A 14,414-nucleotide genomic window follows, 5' to 3' on the forward strand; every position below is an offset into this window, starting at 1 on the left:
ATTATAAAAATTTAAATGAAATAGTAAGCATAAAAATAAAAATATGGAGATATGCTACTCCCAAGTATCAAACCCATCCCACTAAAGAAAGTGAAACTGCTCTCTCTCCACTAGGACACTTATGGTCATCTGTTATCTTAATGATAACTTGAATATATGAACAGGGATAGCTAAAGGTAGTTTAGAATACAAATGAATTAAAATGAGATGGGCTACTGTTAATGGACCACTAATTAAAATTATGGAGGAATATAAAACGTAACCCTAGCCGCCTGGCTGTTGGGTTGAGATAACCATACATTAGTACCATTAACTCCAGCAGACAATAGTTAATGGAAAATTGCAAAAAAAAATTAAACGGTCATTTAATTTTTTAAAGAGATTTTAAATGCTCTTAAAATAAATAAAAAGAAAATGAACTGGGAACATGAAACAAATCCAAAGGATCCGTTCGTCTTCCTCACGAAGACAAACCTCTTCCTCTCTCAATCTCTCCTAAAGCAAACACCTTTCCAACTCTTAATCTCTCGTCGTCTCTCAATCGCTCATCTCCTCAAACTTTTGCACCTACCTCACAATACCCTACTCTCACCCTAAAATGCACAAATCCATGGCTCTCAAAGAAAATCAAATAATAATGCTCACCTTCGGCGGTGGTTTCCAAGAACTCCCACGACAGCTTTTCGGTGGAGAATGTTGGTTTTTCGCTAAAGCTCCCTCTCCTCTTCTGGATTTTTCGCCGTCTCCAAGATTAGGTTTTTTCGTTTGGAAAAGTTTAGGGTTTCTTTCGCCTCCAAGATTTAGGGTTTTCGTCGTGGTTTTTGCCTCTCCCTACAGTATTCGCTTTGCTCCTTTTTATACTCAAAAACTTAGGGTTCTGAGCTAGCTTATGGAGATCCAAAAGGGCATCTCCTGGAAGTACTTTAAGGCACTCATATTTTGGTCTGCCTTATTTGACGTTAATTCAGAAACGGTAATACAAACCTACACTTTCTTCTTCTAACTTTGTCTCAATTCCGTTTTGGGCTGTTTGTTAACTTTTACCGTCTTACCGAGTTGATGTATTTTTTACTGCAGTGAATTTCCGCTACACATTTGAAAAAAAATGGAAGGTGTGTTGCTGAACTAATGGAATGGGATCGTGTTTGATTTGTTGTTGTTGATACTTGCAGCTTAACGTTTCAGATGAAGATATTAATCCATACTTTCCAAAATGCTGAAAGGCAACATAATATTACCATTGATGGAGTAGGAATCTCTTATCTTTACGTTGTAACAAAAATTGTTTCAAGTGAATTTCTTCATTGGTAGCAGCGACCACTCCATTGGGACAAAAGCTTGTAAAGTTAATTGCGTAGGTTAGAGTCAAATCCTAACATCATTGTTGACTTGTTGTAAAAAGGTTCATACTTTCTGGTTCATTTATTCATTTGTGGAGTAAGCAGTTTGGATTTGGGGAATAGTTCTTTAGCTCATTTGTTTTTATCGATCCTTTTTGCTATTGCAGATTGAACGTGATGCTGGTCGTTTGATTGATTGTAGAGCTAGGATGAAATTCAGTCCTTTAGGGGCTTGTGCACTGGCCGGTACAGGGCTCCCCATTGACCGGTTCATGACATCAGATGCATTGGGATTTACAGCTCCGATGAGGAATAGGTATCTTACTTTTTACTTGCTTGAAATCAATCCATTTAGTTGTACTTGACATATGATTAATGTTAACTATGTGAATGTTCAAATGCAACCTTTTTACCTAAATAACTGACTATATTGTTATATTGAATAGTATTGATGCAGTTTCTGACCGAGATTTTCTACTGGAGTTTCTTTCTGCTAATGCCATCACAGCAGTGCATCTTTCTCGATTGGGTGAAGAATGGGTATTGTGGGCTTCAGAAGAATTTGGATTTATCACTCCAAGCGACCCTGTTTCAACAGGAAGCAGCATAATGCCTCAGAAAAAGAATCCAGACCCAATGGAACTTGTTCGTGGTAAGTCTGGCAGAGTCATAGGGGGTTTGGTCACTCTTCTAACAGCGTGCAAAGGACTTCCACATGCTTACAATCGCGATTTGCAGGTAGTTAGATAATCAAAGTATATTTTATGGCTGTGCATGTTTTATGTTATGTTATTGCATTCGTTTGTTTTGTCTAAGCACTATTTATTTGAGATTCATTAAAGAAAGTTGCTTTCTGTTGTAAGTAGGAAGACGAAGAACCAGTGTTTGACAGTGTTAGAGCTATTTTGGGAATGCTTGAAGTCTCAGCAGAATTTGCAATGAACATTACTTTCAATCGGGAAAGAATACAAAAGTCTTTACCTGCTGGTTTTCCTGGTGCAACAACACTTGCTGACTATCTTGTTAAGAAGGTAAGCCACATTAATTTAGCCTTCTCTCAATAAGCATCCCATCTCGAACTTCGTCCCATAGAGTAACTTTTGGTGCTTGAGCGTTGTTGTTGACTGCCTGTGATATTGTTGGATTGAATTTGGAAGAATTCTGCTAGTAGCTTTTATGCAGATACACACCTGTTATGGATGTATAGGCTGCAATATGATGGTTATGACATGAATTTGATCTTAATCAAAATGCACACTTGATATGAAGTGAGGCTGCTAGGTGAATGTTAACTGATTTGACCATGCTGTTAATGCCTGCCTGTAGGTTACTTGGATCACCAATTCAGTAGCATAGCTTAGATTATCAGTTTAGTGTAGACATTAGCATAATTTTGCTTGGTTTGTTTGCTGCTGCTATGCTATGTACAACATGCATGTTTTTCTGTTATGAAAATTTTGCAGGTTAAGGTTGGTTTAAGATGGTCGCACGTGAAGGACGTGTTTGGTGGTTTGAAAATGAACGGTTATTGCAGGATGATATCGCGCCACATTGAGTTTTAACCGGGGTCTCTAAGCACCATGGTTAGTTCAGAAATTTAACCGTTTTGAAATGGTTTCGGTGGGTGTGTGGTCTCAGGTGAAGCATCCTTAAAATCCCTAAAGTCATAATCTAAATCATCAATGTGATCCAAACCGGAGCTTGATAATTCGGAGGGAGTCACGTATCAAAATCATGAATGAGGGTGAGAGATGAATTTATAAAGTTGGGGATGGTTAACCGAATCGGGCAGTTGTTAGTGAAATTGAAGTGGAAATCAGTTAAATGTTAGCTGGCTGTTTAAACTGGGAGCTAGTTAGGTTGTATCCCTACTGAGTTAATTGGGAAAAATGTTGTTATGTTAGTAATTAGTTTAATAGAATTCTATTATTATGAAATTTGTGTGAATTAGTGTTATGCTATTAAGAATGAAATTAGTTCAGTTATAAGCTAGTGTTAATGTTAAGTCTCATTACATTGTCTTACTTGAACTGTTAGTGCAGAATTTCTTATTAATTGGAAATTTTTGTTCAACTGTGAGGAATTATTCTTACTGTTATGTTTATTAAGCTCTGCAGGTTAGTAGGTGTTGCAGGTTGAATGTATGGGGATTGCTTAGCTTTCACTTCATGTTCCTTAACAATTGACACATCTAATGAGGCAGGAATAAAAGAGAAGGTTATGTAGACAATGATGGCTGCAGAGAAAGCATCCATATCATGACGTTGTGAGTGTTGGCTTTGTGTCATTGGTAGAGAGTAGTTTTGTTATGGAGTTAAGGCGGTCGAGAGAAGGCGCGAGAAGGCCGCAGAAGAGGGGTTCGTCCAGGATAATTGGTTTGGTGATTGATTCCAACGGTTCCTCGGTTCAATTTTATATGTTGTGGATTAAATGCTTGGAATGCTTGGAATGCAATCTTGTAACTTCAGATACTTTTTTTGTAATGTTTATGTTGACACATATGTGGTTGTGGTTCATAATTGGATGTAATTAGAATAGAAATGTGAATGTATTATGGTTTATGGAATTGAAATGCTCATAATTATGCTCATAATTGTTGGATATATTTGTTTATGAAATTGAAAATGAATGTATGTATGGTTGAATTGGAAACTTGATGGTTACAGGTTAATAAAAATGGAAAAGTGAATGTATGACCTATGTTGTAATTTGAGTTAATGGTTTAATACAACATTGTATGGTTTGAAGAGAAATTGAGTGGTCGATTACACATATTAAAATTGAATTGGTTTATGTATGGTATAGGATAAAAATGGTTTAGAAGGTGGAAGAAGGATAGGGTCTAAAATGAAAATGAACAAAATAAAGAAATGGACTTTATAATGAACATGGTTAAAAGTGAACATGAACATGAATTAGGACTTGGAAAGTGTCAATGGTCATATAGTTGACTTTGGTCAACATGGCAAAATTGTAGTTTTTTTTCATGTATTGATACATTTGAATGCAATAATGGACTAAGGTTCCATGGATCTTAGATGCAAATGAACTTTAGGCCAAGTGCCAAATGAAAAAAAATGAAAAAATTTCAGGACCAAAATCGGGGTATGACAGCTATAGACGGTTGTGGTTGCGGGGTTTGGTTCTTGGTTTTGTGTTTGGGTGGGTGGTATGAATGGATTGCAACGTTGGATGGTTCGTTGTTGGGTGGTTGGCATGAACGGGTTGTGATGTTAGGTGTGTGGTTGTTTTGTGTATGTGGTCGGTTGATGTTGTGTGGTTGGTTGTTGAGTTTCGGTGGGTTCACATTGGTGTTGGTTGGTGAATTGGTGTGGGGCATACGATGACGAAGCAAATTGGCGCGGATCCATAAAATACTGCGGCTCAGATACAAATTGCTGAGTTGTCACAAACCTAAACCATGCCATATATTGTTGAGTCGGTCTTGCACCTTGGATGACTGGTTCGTTCAAGATGTGTTGTCGTCGATTCCTCCATTGACGACACATGTCTTTTGCAAAGTCTCTCCAGTCAGAATAATCCCACTGTGCATCGACCCTTTTTTGATGCCAATTCCCCAAACACGTGGGAGATTCTGGAATATGTTGTAGCATTCCTAACTACAGTTTGACCCGGTCACTTTGGTGCATTTCAAATGTAGTGAATCAGATAATCGGTGTCTTCGATGTCCAAACTGCAGCATCGTCATGGTTCACATCATGATTCAGACCCAGATATGGCCTCCAAACAAACTGGAAAAAAAATACCAAATCTTTAGATGGAAAATAATTTGAGAAGAATTTTTAAATTAAAATATAGTTTGGTAGAAGTATTACATCATCATGTCCAATGTGGTCCAATAGATTTCGATAGACTGCAATAGCGTGTTTCGGACACCTATTGTAGATCATTCCCCTTACTGACCACCTAAGATAATAAAAAGAAGTGAAAAATATTATTTACTGTTAATTTAAATAATAAATATAATTAACTAAATGGTGAATGGTAAAGTGCTAGAGTTACTTCGTTGCAAAGGGGAACACGAATGGGCGCTCATTTATCGGGGCGAGCGACGACATCCTAGACCACCCCCAAGCTTGAAGCAAATAAGCACATGAAAAAAAAAGTACAGGTATTCTTTTTTGCAGTTCTACACATTGCACTATATAGATGGGCCAACACAGCTGAACCCCAACTATAAGTGTTTACCTTATTAATGTTGCGTAATAAAGGTAAATACATTATATTCACAAAATTACCTGTACTTTCTGGAAACAAAAAGTTACCAAATAAAATCATAATATAACACCGAGCTATTATTATTTTCTCATACTCGGTTGAATCGTCGGACAATACTATACTGGCATAATATTGTTTAAGATATTTTAAATTTATACCTTGCCCCCTTGCTTGACCGGATGTGTCTCCCTCAGTTTCGTCGTCTAACAAAGGGGCACCCAGTAATTCATTGCATATATTGTTGTCTTGGTTAACTTGCCCATTCACTGCCTTTCTGTCTATACAAAGACCCAACAACATGTACACGTCCTCAAGTGTGACGGTACACCCACCAATCGGAATGTGAAATGTGTGGGTCTCGGGTCTCCACCTCTCCAACAAATCCAAAATGAACTTGTAGTCCACCGAGTACGAAACAATGTTTAGTAGATTTCTAAATCCACATCCTCTAATATATGGTTCTATTAAAGGATCGTGGGGTACATATTCATGTACACGGCATCTAAGCCGCTTTGGATCCTAATAACAAAAAAATAAGAAAATACAATTAGAAGAAGAAATACATACTCAACAAACACACATCTATAATAAGTAATCCTAAAATAGAAACTAAAAAGAGAGAGATTACAAAGGTATAACACAAAAAAGATATGTATAAGAAGTAATCCTAAAATAGAAACTAAAAAGAGAGAGATTACAAAGGTATAACACAAAGAAGATATGTATAAGAAGTAATCCTAAAATAGAAACTAAAAAGAGAGAGATTACAAAGGTATAACACAAAGAAGATGTGTATTAGAAGTAATCCAGAAATAGTAACTAAAAGAGAGAGAGATAACATACAAATGCCGATATATTCTCGATTGTGCCTTTGTGTTCATCGCCCATAGTCAACAAAGACATGATTTGAATTTGCAAAGCTTGAGTTTGGTAGATGAAAGAAATGTGGTAGAAAAAAATACTTGAGTATTGATGAAGATGATTTGATATTGTTGATATGAGAGACTATTTATAGATGAATGAGTGAGTAGGTTTGGAAACCTAAAAAGAGTGTGATTGGTTGCATGGAAAGGCAAGAGGAGACAAGAATGACAAAATTCAACATGGAAGAGCATGTGAGGAATCTTCTTGGCGCATGTGAAGAAATCACATGCAAGGGAAGAGGAGCCCTTGAGTTTGGCGCCTACATGTGATTTCTCACATGCAAGGAAGACGCGCCCTTCCTCTTGGCGCCTTAGTATAAGGCAATTGGAATGGGCGCCCTTCCTAGTGGCGTCTTTGTCTTGTTTTGTGAAGGGGCGCCCAAGCCTTTGGCGCCTCAGTTACTTTATGGCGCCTAGGGAATGGGCGCCTAGGTTGGAATCTTAGGGCACAAACATCAAAGATTCTTTGATTCCCTGGCGCTTGTGTATTCTTTTCAATCTTTTCTCTGCGTGCTGGATTCCTTCAACTGCATGCATGGTCAAGTCTGTACAAACAATTACCAAATTATCAATGCATTGACCAACTTACCAATGACCAACTATTTATGTTGTGCAGTTGAATAACTTAGCAATGCATTCAATTTCAATTCCATTCAACACAATGTCTTCCACACAACATTATATGACCAGTGCACATTTCGAAGGTGAAATATTTGATCATCAGTTGTTCGGTTTTTGTTTCCGAAACACAGAGGTGACTCCGTTTATACTAAATCGGCGATCAAAATTTTCACATCTGAAACAAAGAATAGAAAAGAAATTGCAGTGCAATAATGTGGGTCAGATCATCTATAAAAATCCAGTTTGTTTTACAGAAAACCAGGTAAAATTTTATCAAAAGAAGATTCGAGATGATGATGATGTTCAGCATATGTTTGGCAGTCACGAACATTCCGGTTACAACAATATAGAGTTGTATATATTACCACATCAACAACACGAGTGTTTTGTGAGACTGATGACGAACAAGCTGAGGTGAATGTTCCAGACGATGAAGAAGAGGAACCTGAGATCATGGTTGATTCGATGGTGAACGCTGAAGAGGAAGAGGAGCCAATACCAGCAAGTCATGTATATTGCCCACCCCAACACATGACAAGGTTAAATTTGGTTTCAGATGAACCTTCGGCAGATGTATGGTACAATCCTTACGTGCAAATGCAAGGATCTCTGAAACAAGGAGACAAATTTCGCACAAAAGAGGAATGTGTAAAAGCCATTAAGAAATTCCACATACAACTAGCAACAGATTTCAGAGTAGACAGAACTAACGCATCGAGGTATAAAGTTTATTGTTCGAATGAGCACTTCCTTTTTAAGTTGTCAGCTTCGTACCGGAAGAGGAGCGAGTCTTGGGAGATTGGATCAATGGGTCCAGATCACACATGCATGCTGACAAACCCAATGCAGGATCATCGTAAATTAAGCTCTCAGCTAATATGCGATGAAATATTGTCTGTTATTGGCGATAATCCGTCGTTAAAGGAATCTCGCATATTAGGGCAGAGTACGAGTACGCACCATCATATGGGAAGGCATGGATAGCTAGAACAAAAGCTGTTGAAAAAGTGTTTGGCAATTGGGAGGAATCTTACAAGCAACTTCCAAAATACCCGTTGGCTCTAAAACACTATGCTCTTGGGAAAATTTTCAAGATGGAAACATTGCCCGCATATACACCAGATGGTACGTGTGCTGTTGGAAATAGAATATTTCACCGTCTATTTTGGGCGTATCAACCGTGTATCATAGGTTTTTCTTTCTGTAAACCAATTATACAAATTGATGATACATGGTTGTATGGAAAATACAAAGGAACGTTACTGATGGCAGTGGCACAAGATGGGAACAACAATATTTTTTCGATCGCCTTTGCCCTAGTTGAAGGGGAGACTACTGAGGGATGGAGTTTTTTCCTAAGAAATCTCCGATTGCACGTTGCACCTCAGCCTTACTTGTGTTTGATCTCTGATAGACACCCCTCAATCATTAGTGCATATAATAACATTGACAATGGCTGGCAAAATCCTCATTCGGCGCATGTGTTTTGTATTAGACATATTGCTCAGAATTTCATGCGGGAAATCAAAGATCAGATGTTGCGTAAGAAGGTTGTCAATGCAGGTTACGCATTAACAGAACCTTTTTTCAAACACTACCGCGAGGAAATAAGATTGTCGAACGAAGATGCGGTTCGGTGGATCGATAGTATTCCGTTGGAGAAGTGGACTAGGGCATACGCAAGCAGACAACGTTGGGGCCACATGACAACAAATCTTGTGGAATCAATGAACTCCGTCTTCAAAGGAATTCGTAACCTACCAATAATCGCTTTGGTGCAAGCTACATATTTCAGGCTAGGGGCCTTTTTTGAAACCAGACGCTCAAAGTGGAGTTCCGTGTTGTAATCTGGACAGTTGTTCAGTGATGCTTCAATGAAATTCATCAGACATGAAGCTGCCAAAGCAAACACACACGTGGTTACGGTATTTGACTGAACTAAAGGTTGGTTTAGTGTTGCCGAGTCCATGGATCACAATGAGGGCATGCCAATGAGACAGTACAGAGTCAAATTAGATAGAGGTTAGTGCGACTGTGGAAGGTTCCAAGCCTTTTGTACCCCCTGCTCCCATATCATTGCGGCATGCTCAAAGGTTCGAAGGGATCCATCCTACTTGCTATCTGAAGTTTACAAAGTCGCCAGCCTTTCAAATGTTTATAAAATTAGTTTTTCGGTAGTGGCAAAAGAGGATTATTGGCCAGAATATCAAGGGGACATCGTGTGGCACAACGAAGTTATGCGAAGGAAGAAAAAGGGTCGCCCTAACAGCACCCGGATTCAAACCGAAATCGATACGGCGAACAAAATGGTTAGACTATGTAGTTCATGTCGTCAACTAGGTCACAATCGTAATAACTGTCATAGTGTTGGAACGAGCATAACCAGATAAATTCAAATGTACCTTTGTTGCTATATATGGAAACTTAAATTTATTTCAAAGTACCTCTGTTGCAATATATGGAAAATTAATTTTACTTCATAGTAGACGTCTGTGACGAAAAGACAGTTGTTCATAAAAAATAACACAAACAATTAAAACAACTAGAATACAAAAACTATGCGATTACAACCATCAAAATAATTTTGAACATGTACTGCATCATCCTACGAGCGTCTTGGTCGGTTTTAATATCCACTCATTCGCGCACTTCTCCGTTTTGGTTGAACGTGGACACAAGCCATTGTATTCTTCTAATCCGTTCACCCTCTCCAATTTCTCCCTCTAACCAACTGTACAACGTCCGATTAAGACGTTCAAACGTATCTGTGTTCCAAAGTCGAACCTGTATCGGAGTCGCAACGGCAGAAAATATTACATCAGCATTTCGTTTCTGAATGTATGCAGACATTGTTGAAACAAAGAAAATTAAAATCAATGGTTGAACTAGACTAGGAGATGAATTTGAGTGAAAATAATTGTATGCAAGGGGATGGTATTTATAGAGACGGAAGATGAATTGGACAAAATACGTAGGCGCCAATTGAATTGGCACCCACATGACACACACACACACACAAACACACACACGCCACAAAAATTAGCGCCTTGCACACAAACACACACAGGCGCCATTGCCTCTGGCGCCTCCTCTTGGAGGGCCATGCAGGCGCCACACACATTGGCGCCTCCTCTTGGAGGGCCATGCAGGCGCCATATGTAACAACCCAATTTTTAGTATTGTTTCTTATATTATTATTATTATATTTTATTTATTTATTTGGAGCGTTAAGTAATTAATTGATTGTTAGGTAGTATAATAATTGATTATATTAATTAATTTGGTGTGTTAATTAATTATTTAGTTGATATGAGATATATTTAAATAATTATATTAATTAACTTAGTGTGTATGTTGGGTTGGTTTAAATTATTTGAATTAAATAGAGATATTTAAATATTAGGTTTTATTGGGCCTATTAATTAAATTAGATGTATTATGCTTTAAGCCCAAATAGAATACTAATATAAATAGTAAGAGGAGAGGGAGAATATGATTCATTTGATCATTTGACAAAAATAGAGAAAGAGAAGAGGAAAAGTAAGGAGAAAAGGGGAAGAACAAAAGAGAAGCTAGGGTTTCCATCAAATTGAAGAGGTAAGGGGGGAATCCTTATTATTATGGGTTAGTATGATTGGGTCAATGGGTAGAAACATGTGTAGGTTGAAATCCTTAAATTGCATGGTTTTGGAATTGTTAGGTATTGATGAATATTCTCGATTTGTGGTGATTGGATTGTGTTAAAACTGTAAATTAATGTTATATTGTATGAGTCATAATTTTCTGAACGTGTAGCTTTTTACGGAATCGAAATCGGAGGTTCGAAGGTCCTCCAACGATGAAAAACATAGAAAATTCTGATTCTGTTTTACGTTAACCGGTTACCCACCGAGCGTTAACCGGTTACTTGCTTAAAAATCTGTGATTCTGTTTTTGTGTTAACCGGTTACCCACTGAGTGTTAACCTGTTACTTGCTTAAAAATCTATTGATTCTGTTTTGTGTTAACCGGTTACCCACCGAGCGTTAACCGGTTACTTGCTTGAAAATCTGCGCAGGAATTTGTTTCTTTTTTATGTTAACCGGTTACTCACCGAGCGTTAACCGGTTACTTGCTCTGTTTTGTTTTAACCGGTTACTCACCAAGCGTTAACCGGTTACCACTGTTTGAAAAATGAAAAATTGAGATTTTAAAAGTTGTATTCATTGGTATGAAATCTAATTGTGTGTATTTGATAATTAGCCTATATTTGTGGATGATATATTGTTATGAATGTGTATGTGTACCATTGGTGGATAATTCATAGAGTTGAATTATGTTGATATGTGGAATGTTAAGATGGTAGAGATGATCTTAATTGCATATGTGTTGATATGTGTGCATTCATTCATGGCATGGTCGGCTTCATAATGAAAGCGGTGAAACGGTGGGTTCACATGGTAGCACACGTTGATCCTTAATTGGAAATAGGCGTGGTAGATGTAGCACACGTAGATCCTTAATTGGAAATAGGCGTGGTAGATGTAGCACACGTTGATCCTTAATTGGAAATAGGCGTGGTAGTAGACGGTGATCTTTAATTGGAAATAGACGTAGCACACGTTGATCCTTAATTGGAAGTAGGCGTGGTAGTGGCTTTGATCTTGTCCGGATCGGAAGCGTGGCTTGGATTCTAGATATTGAATCGGAAAGCGGTGAAACATTGGGTTCACATTGAGGTACCGCATGCATAGAGTCACATGTCTTGCATTGAGTCACATTAGAGTTATGTGATAATTGAATGTATGTATTGATGTGATTGTGATGTGTGTTCGAGATATGGTAATTGAATTTGGTGATGTTTGGATGCATAACTTGGTGAAATATGTGATTATGTGATAATTGTGGTTATGTGTATATTTGAGAATATAGCATTGAATTTTAATATTAACTCCTTGAGTTTTGATGTATGTTTGAAACATATGAAATAAATGTGGATTAATGTTATTGACATGATGATACGAGGTGTGATGAATTCCGTTAATTGTTGATTTAATCATTGTGCCTGATTATACTTTTTCATAATGATTTGAATTCTCACCCTTTCTGTTTGAATGTTACCTTTACATGGGTATCGTGCAGATACTCCAGAGTAGTATTGCTGAAGTAAGTGGACGGTAGCTCGCTCGAGATTAGCCGGAGAGTTTTCGTATTTTAGTTTGAAGACTAGGTAATGAGTCAATGCTCTGGTCATGTAACACTGGGTAGATTAGTAGTATTGAACTCATATCTTATTTGGATATGCATTATGTTATTACTTGATTTATTTTATCTTGAGGTGATTATTGAGAGATGATCATGGTATGGGACATGGATCATGTTATGAAATACATGAGTATTCATTATTTTCCGCTGCGAACGCATATTCTTGGATATTCATGATAATTGAAATGTTATTTTATATGACCAGGTGTATTGTATATCGATGATGAATGATGTTGGTTTTTGAAAGCTTTTAGTTTTTGAAAACGTCGATGTGATGCCCTTTTGTTTATATGCGTGCTTATTTACTCTGATTATATGTTAAGTATTTTGGGGTAGAAAAAGGGGTGTTACATTAGTGGTATCAGAGTCTGGTCGACCAGTTGGTCAATAGTCGTTAGGGTTTTCCATTCCGTGGTATTTGATTTGTGTATCTGACACAATCGATACTGTTTGTTCGGGCTATTCAGGACGATGGTTGCAGGCAGGAATGACGATGCAATTGCTGAGGCGCAGAGGATGTTGGCTGAATCCATGGGTCAGATCCATCAAGCGAATGCTGGTAACCGAAACGGAGATGATGATGAATTCCGTGCTTTGGGGAGATTCCAGCGGAACAATCCTCTTGTTTTTGAGGGTGAGCATGCACCTGAGAAAGCTCAAGCTTGGCTGAAGGCAATTGAGAAGATCTTCAGAGTCATGAACTGTACAGATGCTCAGAAGGTGCAGTTTGGTACCCATATGCTTGAGAAGGAAGCTGAAGATTGGTGGAATAACACTCTTCAGAGGTTCGAAGAAGACATCATTGAGGTTACTTGGGCTCTTTTCCATGATGTCTTCTTGGAGAACTATTTTCCGGAAGATTGTCGTGGGAAGAAAGAGGTGGAGTTCCTAGAATTGAAGCAAGGAAATGGTACTGTTGCGGAATATGCTGCTAGATTTCAGGAGCTTACCAAGTATTGTCCTCATTACAATACTGCTAATGCTGAGAGATCTAAATGCTTGAAGTTTGTGAATGGCTTGAGACATGATATCAAGAAGGCCATTGGTTACCAACAGATTACTCGTTTTGCGGAGTTGGTTAACAAGAGTCGGATTTATGATGAGGATAGTAGGGAGAGTGCTTCTGTCTACAAGAGTTTGAAGGGGAAAAACCAAGATCGTGGGAAACCGTATGATGACAGAAGGAGACAATCTGGTTTTGGCAAGAAGCCAAGTGGGGGAGGATCTTCTACTCCACTTAAGTGTTTCAAATGTGGCGTTGAAGGTCATCGTGCTATGGATTGTAGTAGGGATCCTGTGACGTGTTTCAATTGTGGCAAGAGTGGTCACAGAGCAAACCAGTGTGGAGTTGGTTCGAGCGTGACTTGTTTCAATTGTGGTGAGAAAGGTCACATTAGTACCAAATGTGATAAGCCGAAGAAGGAGCAAGCGAAAGGAAAGGTGTTTGCATTGTCTGGTGCGGAGGCCACTACCGATGATAGGCTAATCCAAGGTACGTGCTTTATTAATGGTACACCTTTGATTGCCATTATTGATACCGGTGCAACACATTCTTTCATTTCTTTGGATTGTGCTAAGAGATTGAATCTTATATTATCTGATATGCGTAGAAGTATGGTTATTGATACACCTGCTATGGGTTCTGTTTCTACTTCCTATGCGTGTTTGAATTGTCCGTTGAGTATCTTTGGTAGGGATTTTGGAATTGATTTAGTTTGTCTTCCTTTAGAGCAACTTGATGTGATTTTGGGTATGAATTGGTTAGAAGTTAATCGGGTGTATATCAACTGTTTCGAGAAGACGGTTATTTTTCCTGAGGTTGGTGCTCAGGAAGATTGGTGTGTGTCTGCTAAGCAAGTTGATGAATCGGTGCAAGATGGTGCAGAGTTGTTTATGTTGTTTGCAACTTTGGATATTCGTGAGAAGAAGACGATTGAAGAATTGCCAATAGTTTGTGAGTTTGCGGAGGTATTTCCGGAAGATATAAGTGATTTACCGCCGGAACGTGAGGTTGAGTTTTCGATTGATTTAGTCCCTAGAACTAGTC

The 14,414-nt window shown here is 38.2% G+C and overlaps 1 protein-coding gene across 1 annotated transcript; it reads left to right on the forward strand.

Annotated features, from left to right (window-relative positions):
• The first annotated feature begins 1,488 nt into the window (after positions 1-1,488).
• Positions 1,489-2,419, forward strand: LOC127112957 (argininosuccinate lyase, chloroplastic). Its single transcript, XM_051046402.1, has 3 exons — positions 1,489-1,656; positions 1,787-2,078; positions 2,207-2,419. The coding sequence occupies exons 1-3, from the start codon at positions 1,550-1,552 to the stop codon at positions 2,402-2,404; spliced, it is 597 nt and encodes a 198-aa protein (XP_050902359.1). The 5' UTR covers positions 1,489-1,549; the 3' UTR covers positions 2,405-2,419.
• The last annotated feature ends 11,995 nt before the right edge of the window (positions 2,420-14,414 follow it).

The sequence above is a fragment of the Lathyrus oleraceus genome, unplaced genomic scaffold (assembly GCF_024323335.1).
Source record: "Lathyrus oleraceus cultivar Zhongwan6 unplaced genomic scaffold, CAAS_Psat_ZW6_1.0 chrUn0206, whole genome shotgun sequence".
Taxonomy (NCBI): Eukaryota; Viridiplantae; Streptophyta; class Magnoliopsida; order Fabales; family Fabaceae; genus Lathyrus; species Lathyrus oleraceus.

Excerpts from the sequence above, each read along its gene's own strand:
- LOC127112957 (XM_051046402.1), top strand. The coding sequence starts at position 1,550 with ATGAAATTCAGTCCTTTAGGGGCTTGTGCACTGGCCGGTACAGGGCTC. Across the intron at positions 1,657-1,786 it reads ACAGCTCCGATGAGGAATAG|TATTGATGCAGTTTCTGACC; the intron begins GTATCTTACTTT and ends TATATTGAATAG. Across the intron at positions 2,079-2,206 it reads CTTACAATCGCGATTTGCAG|GAAGACGAAGAACCAGTGTT; the intron begins GTAGTTAGATAA and ends TGTTGTAAGTAG.